This window comes from Octodon degus, unplaced genomic scaffold (assembly GCF_000260255.1).
Source record: "Octodon degus isolate 3935 unplaced genomic scaffold, OctDeg1.0 scaffold00004, whole genome shotgun sequence".
In the NCBI taxonomy this organism is placed as follows: Eukaryota; Metazoa; Chordata; class Mammalia; order Rodentia; family Octodontidae; genus Octodon; species Octodon degus.
The window spans coordinates 23,752,862-23,766,129 of record NW_004524580.1 but is presented as its reverse complement, the minus strand read 5'-3'; the positions used below and the strand labels follow the sequence as shown (position 1 = coordinate 23,766,129).

Sequence of the window (13,268 nt, the reverse complement as noted above, 5' to 3'; positions counted from 1 at the left end):
TGCTACTTTGTTTTGATTTTGCTTAATAGTCAACCTTAGACACGTTAGACATGGTCCCTGCCCATCATTTTCTAAACTTGTTGTTGGTTAGTTGGTTAAGACTGACCAACTTAGTTTGGTGTGGTGGCACAGGCAGCCACTCAACACTCAGGAAGCAGAGGCAAGAGGATTGTGAGTCTGAGGCCAGCACACCTACATCTCAACAAATGATCTTGGGAGAAGGCAGAATCATACTGTACTATAATGGAATTAAGCTTGACAATCCTGATGGAATGTAGGTGCTAAGATCCTACCACAGCGGCCGGGGAGATGGCTCAGTGGAATAAGCACTTCCCTGGCAAGTGCAAGGGCCTGAGTTCAATCCCCAGTTTCGCAAAAAAAACCAAAAAAACCCCAAAAAAACAAAAAAAAAAAAAAAAACCAACCAAAAAAACCCCCTAGCACAAGGGCCAGTAATGGCAATTGGGCCTCGGAACCTTTCTCCTTCATTTTATTTAGCCCCTTTCCTGTACCATCTTTCAGTACAGAGCTGTTTGTCTCAGAATAGGAAGATAAACCCTGATCTCTGGATCTAGAAACTCAAATGAACACAAATATAAAGGATGGTAAATTTTATTAGTAATCCAAGAAATGGAAATTAGCATAAGATACCTCAAGAATTTTTTTTTTTTTTTTTTTTTGGTGGAATCAGGGATTGAACTAGGCCCTTTACTGAGCCATCTCCCTGGCCCCAAGAATTTTCAAAGAAGGGATGCTGTTGGAATATTCTCCAAAATTTTAATTATTTTTTGTTTTAAACCTGGTGTGGTGGAGAACACTTTGGACCTAGCACCCCCAGAGGCAGATGCAGGGTTGGCAAGATCATGGCAAGACCAAGCAACTTGGCAAGATCCTGTCTCCAAAAATAAGGGCACAGGGGATATAGTTCAGTGAGTAAGGCCCTGGCTTTAATACCTGGTACTAAATAAAAAAGTTAATTTTAATGTGGTCCTTAACTCTCTGGGTGAGTGCCAAGGCATAAATGAGTTTGACTTCTGACTGTGAAAAATAATTAAAATAACATTATTTACACCAAATATGTCAAAAACACTGCAGAATTCCTTAGAGGAACAGCAGTTAGGCCTGAAGACAGTTCAGGGAAACTGGCTGGTTCAACTGCCATACCATCCTCCTTCCAGTCACTCTCTGGTACTGTAGGAGGCAGATAAGCTAGATTCGACATTTCCCAAGTTTTTTGTTTCGATGATTGTAGGGAGTAAATAAAGGGCCTGTGCATGCTAGGCAACAACTCTACTACTGGACTACATTTGTAGCCTTCTTGACATTCTATTTGACACAGGGTCTTCCTAAGTTGCCCAAGATGGTCTTCACTTGCTATCCTCCTGCCTCAGCCTCTCAAGGAGTTGGGATTATAGGTGTGTGCCACCATGTCTGGCTTCCCAAATTATCTTGCACCTAGCAGTCTAGATATAAATTAAGATTCTTCCACCTAGGTAGACCTGTAGAGTTAGGAGGTGGAAGAGCAACACAGTCCTCTTCTTGCTCCTTTGGCCTCTTTGCTTCTTCATGACCATGTGCTCTTGGCTTCATGAATTACAACCCTGCTAGAACAGGATCCTTACTTTTCAACAGTGACTACTACTTCCATGTAGTAATCTCTTTCTGCTTACAGGAGTTAGACAAGTCTATGTTTTCTTCACTGGAGTGTAAGGGTGATATAGAGATATTGTATGTAGTATCTAGAACTACGCCTGATTTAGCAAACTTGAAATACATGACATTAGCTGAGTAGTCAAGCAGTATTGGCAGAGAAACTGGCCAATGAGCCTTCAGGTCTGAGGAGTTTGATGAAATGACCAATTAGAAAACTGCAAGCAGCACAGAAGGAACCAACAGGGATTAAAAGGCACCCTAAGTAGCCACGCAGGGAGTTCCTATGGGAGGGAAGTAGAGAGGAAACTCAGATCTCTGGGGCTCTCTCCCTCTCACTGGATTGAGCCTTCCAATACGCTGACAGTTATGGAACCAGAATGAACCCAAAGGACAAAGGATACAGGTGATGGCATCTACACCAGCCAGGAGTTATCATACATCTCACCAATAATGATGTCAACTTCTTATTTCTACACCTGGGTGTTAAAGGAGCAATGGGGTATAATTTGGTGGGGTGTTTTGTTTCTTCCTCCTCCTCTTCTTGTTTCTCCCTCTCCTACCTCCCCCTTCTCTTCTTTTTTGAGATAGGGTCTTACTATATAGTTCAGGCTGGCCTTGAGCTCACTATATAGCCCAAGCTAGCTTCAAACTTTAGGTGATCTCCTGCCTCAGCCTCCCAAGTGGTGGAATCACAGGCATGCACCACCACACCCAGCTTAAAGAAACAACGCATTAAGGAAGAAACCAAAATGAAAACTATAGAACCACAAGATAGAGGCCAGGGATCTAGCTCAGTGGCACAAGTATCTGCCTGGCAAGTGCAAAGCCCTGTTTGATTCCTGGTACAAAAAACAAAAACAAAACATCCATGAGACAAAACGCATGTGTTGCAGTCAAAGAAGTACTCAGGGGCCAGAGAGATGGCTCAGTAGAATAAGTGCTTGCCTGGCAAGCGCAAGGGCCTGAGTTCAATCCCTGGTTCCACCAAAGGAAAATAAATAAATAAATAAATAAAGCAAAGAAGTACTCAGGAAAATGTATAGCCTTATAAATTATTTTCAGTATTTAAGTGAAGGGAGAGAGAGAGAGAGAGAGAGAGAGAAGGTCAAGCACAAAGAAGAAATGAAATATATAAAAGCAGAAATTAAAAAAAATAAAAACAAAATAGAATGCATTTGGGTTGGTCAAGCAAAACTAGTAACTAGTTCTTTGTCTATCTGGTGAGCTGAAACTCTTACAAATCTATGCAAGACAGAGAAGGGATGAAAAAACAACATCTCATTAGGGTCATAAATAATAATAAAACAAGAAATTACTAAGAAGCTGGGCACTGCCTATAATTCTAGCACTTGGGAGGCTGAGACAGGAGGATTACAAGTACCAGTTCTACCTGGGCAATTTATTTTATTTTTTTAAATGAACTCTTTTTATCCGCATCTTGTACAGCAATTAACCACTAAGAAGAATATATGCAGTGTATTATTTGTTGAAACTGTCCTTCCGATATGATTTGAAACTGTCTCATTGCTGTTTGTCAATAAAACTTTGAAAAAAAAAAAAAAAAAGAAGTAAAGCCATGCTGTTATGTTGAACTGTAGGGGACTCAGGTCAACAATTTCTGACATTGCCAGTGAAGTGGAAGACTCAATACTATTATGGACTACTGGACTCTTTTAGAATATTTTTTCTGAGTTAACACACCTATAATATTCAAATAACAAAACTAAACCAAAAAAAGGGGTATACAGATGAATGTCCATTTTGTATCTGTGTATTCAAAATGGTTGGGATAGATATATAGTTACAGTCTCTTAATGAATAGAGGGATTTGTTCTAATGGTATTTGTAAATAGGATATCATGTCCGCATCTTGTAAAGTAAATAACCACTAGGAAGAAAAAAAAAAAAAAATAAGGTTTACAAAAGTGTATGTTTTAATATTCAGTAGTTTTTTTGTTCACTTGTCTATTGTATGCAATTTTTAGCTCATAATTAATAAAAGTCACAATCATAAAAAAAATGAACTCTTTTTAAAAAATTTTTAATTTTATTTATTTATTTGTGTGTGTGTGTGTGTATGCGGTCAGCTCAGCCCACCAGGGGGCGGGGCTGGCTGGCATGTGGTGCTGGGGGATTGAACCGTCCCTGTGCTTTGCTAAGCTTGTTCTAAGTAGGTGCTTTAGATCACTGAGCCATCTCACCAGCCCCTACCTGGGCAATTTAGATAGGCTCTGTCTCAGAAAAAGGAGCTGGGGATATAGTGTACTATGAAAGTCTTGGGTTTAATCCCCAGTACTACAAATACAAACAAACATATTAATAACACACTACACCAATAATTTTGAAAACCTACAAATAGAGCAATTTGTAGGAAAAATTTAGTAACAGGTAAATTTACTGAATGCTTATAACATGTCAGATATTTATGTAATTTACTTATATTAAATAATTTAATACAACTACTGTATAAGATAGGTATTGTTATCTCTAATAATGAGAAAAGTGAATCTTTGACAAGCAATATGTTCAAAATCACATTCACTAAGAAATTGTTGATCTAGCATATCATTGACGACCCCACTCCTGAGCCCAGACCTTTATACTAAACTGGCTTTTAGAATAAGAAAGTTATCAAAACAGAAAATGGTAACTGAGCAATAATCATAAAAGTAACAGAAAGACAACATCCACTCCCCAAGGCCTAGATCCCTTTAAGGGTTAACTGAGCAATACTCCCAAGAAAGAGATAGATACAGAGAGACAGGTAGGGAGTGGGGGGAGGGGAGACAGGAGGAGAGAGATTGAGAGAGTTTGATTTAGTTGTAGACATTGGAGGGGAATAGGAAGCTGTCTCATACATTGAGAAGCCAAGCAATGGTGGGAAGGGGCTGCAGTGCAGTGGTAACACATCTACTTCATATGTACAAAACCCTGGGTTCAATCTGCAGTACATACAAGCATAAGCATGCACATATGGGTGCAAACATACACAATGAGGGCAAACAATAAATACTTCATGGATTGAGAAGATTTGCTATTGTACAGACGTCAAAACTAATTTATAGATTTTGCTGGATCATGGGGGTGATATACTTAATAGTGGATTGAGTTCATAGCCAAAGTGCTCTTAAAAGGTGGTCTAGTGGAAGAGGTGTGGCCTAGAAGGATGTCTCTCTCTACTATGCTAAAATAAAAACACTCAGATAACAGTATGGATGAATCTCATAAATAAATCGGAGGTGGGTATAAATCCAGAGAGATAGGAAAAAGAAAAAAAAAAAAAAAAAAAAAGCCAAGCACAAAAGAACATAAATGGAGCTTGCCCGCATGGTGTCACAAACCTGTAACCCCAGCACTTGGGAGGCTGAGGCAGGAAGATTACAGTAGGCTTGAGGCCAACCTGGGCTACAAACTAATTTCAAAGTCAACTTGAACTTCATAGTGACCCCTGCCTCAAAACAAACAAAAAACATAAATTGGAATTTCATAGTGTGTAAACAATACAAACAGATAAAACTAATCTAGGTTAGTTAACAGTGGTCATCTTTGAGATGGGAAGGAACAAGTGAAAAATAGCAGAAGGGAGCCTATGGTTATGCTATGATTATCTGTTTGTTGATATGGATGCTGGTTACACAGGTGTGCTCAATGTGTGAACACACACCACTGCGCATGCTAACATGCTTATGATCTATGCATACTCTTTATGTACATGATGCTTGAATAAAAATTAACATGTATGACAGTAAGTAAACTGAAGTGGAAAAATTTTTTCTACAGGTAAGATATTTAGTCATATATGAAGAACTAATGTAAATCAGTGACTAAGAAGGTAGGCTGGGAGTATAGCTCTGTACAGCACATGCTTGGCACGTGTCAGACCCATGATGTGATTACCAGGACCAAAAACCAAACATAAGCTAGTATTCAATGGAAAATGAACCCCCAAAATAAAGAGAAATGCTCAAGCAAAGGAAATAGATGCATAAATGTACAAAATGTAAATTAAAACAATGGAATACTATTTTTGCCTATCAAGTTAGCAAAAAATTAAAGGACACTGATACAGTTGTTGATGAGCTGGACATAGGGGCCCATGCCTATAATTCCTGTATTGTAGGAGGCGGAGGCAGAGCACCCCAAACTTAAGCCCAGCTTGGGCAAGTTAGCAAAACCCTTGTATCAAAATTAAAAAAAAGAAAAAAGAAAAAAAAAAAAAGAAAGAAAAGAAGGTTGAAGATGTATCTATGTAAGGATGAACCAACTACCAGTACCAAAATAGAAGTGCTGATTAGACTTTAGTAAGACTAGCATTTCTTATTCTTAATAAAAATGTGAATTGGTATAACCTTCCTGCATATGTCTTTTAAAAAGGTTTTTCTTCTTTTTTTCTCTTTGTCTGTCTGCCTCTTTCTTTTGTCTCTTTTTAAGACACAGTCTCATTATGCAGTTCAGGCTAGCCTTGAGCTCACTTTGTAGCCCAGGCTGGTCTCGAACTCAAAACAATCCTCCTGCCTCAGCCTTGCAGAGTGTTGGGATTACAGGCATGCACCACCACACCCAGCTAAAGTTTGTGTTTTTTGATCTACTGGTTTCTAGAAATTATTCTGAGGAAAAATCAGAGTTGCAGCTAAAGATGAACTTGTATCATTGTTGATTACAATGATATTTTGAAACAGTCTATACATAAAATGGTGATGGTGCATAAAATGGCTATGGTGGGATACTATATTCTGAATGTTTTCAAAGAATAATGGATAAAAAAAAAGATTTAAGATATATTTAAGTGAAAAATGAATCCAAAATTCTATATGGCATATGTTTTATGTTAAAAGTATCACATACATAAACATACATTTAAATAGAAAGCCTATATGAACACGTACCATTTCATTAACAATGGCCATCTTTGGGCAGTGAGACAAAAGATTTTTGATTTTCCACAATAAATGTTTTTGAGCATTTATTACCATTATATTCAGAAAAAAATTAAAATAGTGTACAAAAAAATACAGCCACCCAGTTTCCCTTACTCTAGAAATCTAAGCAACATAGATTTCTGTCTCCCTCGACTCCCACATCCAATCTGCCATTTCCTCAATTTTACCTTAGAAATGCCGAAGTCATTATCTCATCATTTTCTCTCTGATTTCCAAAATTCAGGCCCCCTCTCTAGTGAACTCACATCCAGCCTCTTCACTACAATAAAACGGTCACATTTTCACTACTACATTTGCTGTCACACTTTACATAGTGCCCAGGCACCCCTGAGGCCCTAAAAAATGCAATCTAGGCTCTTTCACACCTGCCATCTCAGCGCTCTTTTTCCTGTATTTCATTTTTCTGTCTTTCTAATCCGATTCATAGCTCAAAATTCACCTGTGCTGCCGTTCAGTGGGTGTAGCTCTTGGAGGTGGGCAAAAGCAGGCAGCTGTTTCCAGATAATGCAATAACAGTTTGTATCTATTCAACATTTCACGTTCTGTACCGTTTGTCTCTTGCTCTCCTTATATGACTTGGGCCACTTTTTCCATGCATTCATTTTTAGAAACAATTTTCTCAAACCCTAGTTGGATGCAGGAAAGTAAAGCATACATATGCAATCCATAGCTACAGGGCTTTGAGTTTTGACCTGATCAAAGAATGGCATCAAACACACTAGCTTGATTTTTTTTCCCCCTCTCCCATTCAAGATGGCAGAGAACGTCTTAAAATAGAGCTACACAAAAGCACTCACATCCAGAGCCTCGATTCAGGAGAACTGGCTATACCTAGCGCAATAGCAAAGGACAAAAGAATAGGAACCTCGATGCTGAGGTGCCCCGGCGCTCACCGCCCACCGCAGGTCCCACGCCCAGAGACTTGACGCGGTGCCAGAGCACTGGCACCTGCTGCCCGCATTCCGAGGGCCACGCCAGGACCGTACGGGGTGTTCCGCAGCACTACTGGATCTGACCCCCGAGAGACCGCGGAGCGAAGGGGGAGGCGAATCTGCCCCGGGGCGGCAGGCATGCAGTTCGGCCCCGCCCCAGCCAGGCGGGCTGCTCCCCGCGGCGCCTCCAACCCGGGCGGGAACAGACAGGGATCCCGCCCAACCACCGGGCTGCCGGGGCCCGACCGGGACTCTGGGCGGGCCGAGGCAGAGGCCGGCTGCCGCCGGGCGTCCCGGACTCCACCTGTCAGGCTGCGGCCGATGCTAGGCCCCGAAGCCGCGGGGGTCGGTGGCTAAGACCCGCAGGAGCGCGTCAGCCGGTTCCTCGTCCGGAGCTCGCCTGTCCTCCTCGTCTTCCTTGTGGCCCTTCCAAACAAAGGCAATCCACGCCCACCGCCATTTTCCTCTTACCTCAAAAACCACCTCTTCGTCAAACTCCGGTGTCATCCTTCTCCGCCATGCCACCCACCTCAGCACGATGGGAAATGAAGGCAGCTGAACAGGCGGTACCCAGGCTTTTGCCTCCGCTCGTCCCGCGGAGCCTGACAACTACAGTTCCCGGCATCCTTTGTGGTTCATGCCTGCTTTCCCGGCCTTCTTATTGGAGCAGAGGATGGGCGTGTGGGCGGGAGGGGGCGGGACCAAAAAGAAGCTCCAGCTTTCCCATTGGGGAAGGCTGGGCTTTTGTCTGCCTTTTACAGCGGCTACTAGCAGGGGGCGTGGGGGCGTGCGGAGCGCTGATTTTTGTGGAACTCCTGCAGGGTGCGCGCCGGCGGAGTCGCGGTGAGCGCTGCTCGGGCGCGCGCTTGGCTCTCGCTTCGGAGCGCGGTGGGGTGGCGCCGGTGCTCGCCCGCCTGCAGCTCCGGACGCCAGGCGCTCGGGAGCCCCGCTGGGTCGCTCGTTGGCGACTGCCGCATCTTTTGTGAGGCTCGGGGCGGCATGTGGGCGCCGAGGGGTCTCTTCCCGTCTGCACGGACCCCGGAGACAATGGACCGAGACGCGAGCATGGATTGAGGGCGCTGGAGGGGAAGCGAGCCGCGTGGGGAATCATGACTTCTGCCGCCGGTGAGTGGCCGGAAAGTTTGGAGCGAGCCGGAGACTTTCCTCCCCGGGGCGGACAAGCCTTGTGTTCTCCGTCTTCCCGGGCAGACGCCTCCGGGGCCGCGTCCTTCGCGCCCGTGAGCGCGGGCGACTCGGACCCTCCGAGCGGGGACCCTCCGAGCGGGGCGCCGGCGCCAGGTGGACCCCGCCGCCCCCCGCCCGCGTTTGCTGGCCTCCTGCGCCGTGGGGCCGCCCCGCGTTCTCTGGGACCCACGTGAAGAAACCAGTTCTGCCGGGCGAGCTCGGCCACCGGGCCGGGCACCCGCACCATTCCGAGGAGAGGGAGGTTGTTGGAGACGGCGTGCCCCCTGTCCTGCCCTTTTTCCTCCTGTGTTCCGAGGCTGGCGGTAGGCTTGCGCCTGGCAATTGTCTTGCCCATCCTGCCGTCAACTTTAGGAACTTTTTGTCAGTTTCTACTGCTTACGCTCCGCAAAGCCCAAAGCCGTGTTTTTGTCTACCTCCTACAGACCTTCCCTATGATTTAAATAACAAAGCCTCTCTTTACCTTTGTGTTTTGGGGCAATCCTGAGCGTTGTATTATTGAACACTCAAGGGACAGTTTTTATGTTCCAAAATAATCACAAAAGTGGTGTTATGGCCACTTTTTTTTTTACCTTTTTGTCCCTATTGAAAGAAACTTAATTGAAAGTTTTATAGTGGTTTAAAGCTTATCCTCAAAGTTACTTCTAGAATCAGCACTTACGTATCTGCTTAAATTTTCTTTTCTCTTTTTTCTTTTTTTTGCGGTACAGGGGATTGAACTCAGGGTCCTGTGCTTGCCAGGCAAGCGCTTATTCTACTGAGCCATCTCCCATTTCTTTAAAATTCCTGCAACTTTGAAACTGTCAAACAGCACTTTAAAAATTCTGATTTGTATTATTTCTAAAACATAGATGTTGCATTGCTGGGCTGTAATCTTGCCAGATTACGACTAACCAGGGAAAAAATGTGCCAATACAAGAGAGGAAACACGAAGTCAAATGTTTATGTAGATGTGGATCTTTTCATTTTGATGTTTTGTGTGTGTACCAGAGGTACATCATTATGTGGTATGATACTTGTCTTACCTTATTTATAAACTCGCCTTTAATAAATGGAGACCTTCCGCAACCTAAATTTCTGTGCCTCACCCTTATTCAAGCTTTTTAAAAAATAGTAACCAATATAATTCATTTAAAATGATTAGAAAATTTAAAAGCCCTCCGCCCAATTATAGCTCTGTCTTTGGATTGTCAAATGTATTTAAAATATTAGTATGTTGGGGCTAGGGAGATAGCTCCATAGAATAAGCACCTGCCTGGCAAGCGCAAGGCCCTCAGTTCAATCCCCGGTACTGCGCCACCCCTCCCAAAAAAGGCAGTAAAATATTAAAATATCATTTTTTGGTTTCAGTCCCAACAATTTATACTGAATAGGCACAGAGGCATTGGCATTTATATATGTAGACATGATTTCTACAGCCCAGTCTAGAATAAGTCTTTCATCCCAAATACCTAGGAGAAAGCAAGCTACTTTTATATTTTTTCCAATTTTCCTATTAAAGAAATCCACAGACATTTTTGTGGTGCTTAAAAGAGGGACATTTCCTGGGTCTAGCTGTTTTAGCAGGTTTTTAACATGGCTTGCTAAGAAGCATTACTGTTTTGTTCATCCATCTTGGAAGATTTATTATAATTCTTTTTTTTTTTTTGGTGGAAATGGGGATTGAACTGAGGCCCTCGCGCTTGCCAGGGAAGCGCTTATTCCACTGAGCCATCTTCCCAGCCCATTATAATTCTTATGTCTAAATGATAAATATGAAAAATAACTGAGGTTTTACTTCTACCTCATTCTTAGGAATACATCCTTCACACAAGTTAATTATGCAGCTTTCTGGCATAATAGTGAAGTTCAAACTTTCAGGAAAGATTTTCATTTGGAGGAGGGGTTGTTTTTAGATCTAATCAGTGAAATTTGGGACTTTTGATTCAGTTTAAGAAAATATTAAACAAAACAAAACAAAACGGGGCCAGGGTGATGGCTCAGTGGAATAAGCGCTTCCCTGGCAAGCGCTAAGGCCTGAGTTCAATCCCTGGTTCCGCAAAAAAAAAAAAAAAAAAAAGAAAGAAAATATTCTGTGAGGAATGTAGAATATGTAAATTATACCTTGAACAAGAGCTTGCTTTATTTACTTTGTGTGTGTGTGTGTGTGTGTGTCCATGAATGGGCTGAGAGTAACAGAGGTTTTAGAAGTATTCTGAGAAGTGAGATAATTGTGTGTATTTTCTCTCTTTTTGAGCACGTACAAGTCACCATCTCGTTAATGCCTGTGCTTTCCCCCTTGGCTGGTGTAATAACCTAGAGTGTACATGTGTAACAGATGACAAGGATGTTTGTAATAGTGAGGAAAATAGTGCTTTACTTTCTTACCTTATGTTTCCTTGAGCCAAACAGCTGTGTAAATAAAAGATTTGCTGTGTTGCTCTAAAGAAGCTTTGGACCTGACTGTTGATGCTCTAGGATTCAGCGGTTCCGGGTTTGTTTCACAATCTGCATTCTTTTAAGAACTTGAAATTGGACCACTCGATAGGGTCACAATAGTGTCTCTTCCAAAATAGAGCCATTAAAAAATAATAATGGATTTTGTATATTACTACATCAGGAACCTAGTTGAAGTATTGTCCTATTAAGCACTGAGGAATTATTTAGCAATCTTATTTGAAGTTGTTTCTACTAAGATTTCAAAGTATTATTCAGTATCTTAAAAATGGCTTACTTTTTTTTTTTTTTTTTGTTACTGGAAATCAAACACGGGACTTTGCGTTTGCCAGACAGGCCCTTGTACCAGTGAGCTATAGCCGTACCCTCCCTTTTTTTCTTATAAACAAATTTTCTGTCACTGAAATATGGTAGAGTATATGTATGTGACAGCTGTTTATTCTCAGGCCCTGGAGAAGGCAGATAAAGGTGTATTGAATACAAATAATATAGGACAAAGAGGCTGCAGTGTCAGGGTTCTTGTGAACAAATAGCTCAGAATTTATCATCTCAAATTCAGAGACCTTTTAGCTGCCCCATGTAAAGAGGACAAGACAGCCAGGTGAGCTCTGGGGCAAGCTGTGTCAGCCCCTCTCCAAGTCACGCTATCAGCCTCCTCCAACACACAAGTAACCAGCAGTTGTGAACCCAGATTCACAGCTATTCATTAAATTCAGTCAGTGTGGAGCAAGGGCTTTAGGAACATAATCCTGTGCTGTGTTTATTGGGAATCAACCCCAACTCACAGCTTGATGCCCAAGACTCGGAGAGAGAACAGGAATTTGTATATGAATTTGATACCAGAGATTAAAAGATGATTTAAGTCACTAGGATTAAAAGCCACTATGGATTGGTTCATTGTCCTTCAATATCTGGTGTGGCGCAGAGGTTCAGAAAATAAATGATCAATTAGATGAGATAGGTTTTTAAAAAAATTGTGGCTAAAATTCCTCTAAGTTTGCCATTTTAACTCTTTTTAAGGGTCTAGTTCAGAAATGTTAACTTTTTGTATGGTTGCATTTCCAGAACTCATTTCATCTTGCAAACCTGATTTTTTTCCCCCCTGTAAATTGCAGAGGTAGAATGTTTTGAGAATGAAAGAAATGCAGTCATTATGACAGTCTTGTCAGTTTTTACCGAGAGTGGGGAAGATAGGAAGAGTTCTAGGGCATTCATTCTCTTGAGACTAAGCTCGATAGGTTGAGCGTTTAATATACCCTCGCAGCAAGTTTGATCACTGGGCTTTGCAGTTTTGCGGTTATTTTCTGCTTAAAAAGAAAGCCTCCAAACTAATAGCATGTTTATTTTTATTTATTGAAAAGCTCACAGAAAATTGCCTTCTTGGGAATTTTGTAAGTTCAACATCCTTACTTTGATAACTTTGCCTAGGCTTACTATCAGGGGCTTGGGAGAGTTCCTTAGTTAGGAAAAGGAAGTAGAACATGCTACTCTTTTTTTTTTTTTTTAAAAAAAACTCAGTTCTATGTCATACATCCCCAAGTGTTGTGACTAATTTCCTTTGTTGAAAAGAAAACCAACACCAAATGAAATATGGAAATCTCTGTGTGTTCAAGTAAATGTAACAATCTCAGGCACTCTTTTACACTAGATATTTTGAGGGTTTTTTTTTTCTCCTAGTAAATAAGGTTTTTACTAAACATGATACCCTGATGAAGGAACAAGTATCAAAGTAAGATAACAGTGGTTGCCCTTGAGTCTTCTTGGGCAAATGTAGTTAAGTAACTGTGTCAGGGAGAGTATCTTAAAGGAACTTAACAGAAATACATATATAGTCTCTTTGTATCTTATTCTTTTATGGGCCTTTGGTATAAAGTTGTTATCTGATTCCTATAGGCTAAAAGCAGGTCTGCCCACAAAGTATTATATAATATAATGGTACTAAGGAAGTACTTTAATGTTAAAGAAGAATTGCTACACTAGAAGTTGTCCTCACCTTTTAAATGCACTAGAGCAATATTATTAATGAAAATAAATGTTAAGATCACTTGTATCACATAAAAGAAACAGATTAAATGGTTAGATCAGGATGGGGCCTAGTAGACTG

General features: G+C 41.6%; 2 protein-coding genes across 5 annotated transcripts in view; one reads left to right on the top strand and one right to left on the bottom strand.

The window, feature by feature from the left end:
- Positions 1–8,164, bottom strand: part of Vezt (vezatin, adherens junctions transmembrane protein) — a 66,485-nt gene extending 58,321 nt beyond the window's left edge. Inside the window, 1 exon segment of the mRNA XM_023718067.1 lies at positions 7,997–8,164. Within this exon segment, the coding sequence (XP_023573835.1) occupies positions 7,997–8,032 (36 nt within the window). The 5' untranslated portion in view covers positions 8,033–8,164.
- A 175-nt stretch (positions 8,165–8,339) lies between these two features.
- The window catches only part of Fgd6 (FYVE, RhoGEF and PH domain containing 6), a 123,567-nt gene continuing 118,638 nt past the window's right edge, over positions 8,340–13,268 (top strand). For 2 of the 4 annotated variants that reach the window (XM_023716498.1, XM_023716503.1), the window contains exon 1: positions 8,340–8,650. In XM_023716498.1, the coding sequence (XP_023572266.1) occupies positions 8,635–8,650 (16 nt within the window). In that variant the 5' untranslated portion in view covers positions 8,340–8,634. The remainder of the gene's footprint in view (positions 8,651–13,268) is intronic. The other 2 variants (XM_023716496.1, XM_023716488.1) reach the window with 1 other exon arrangement.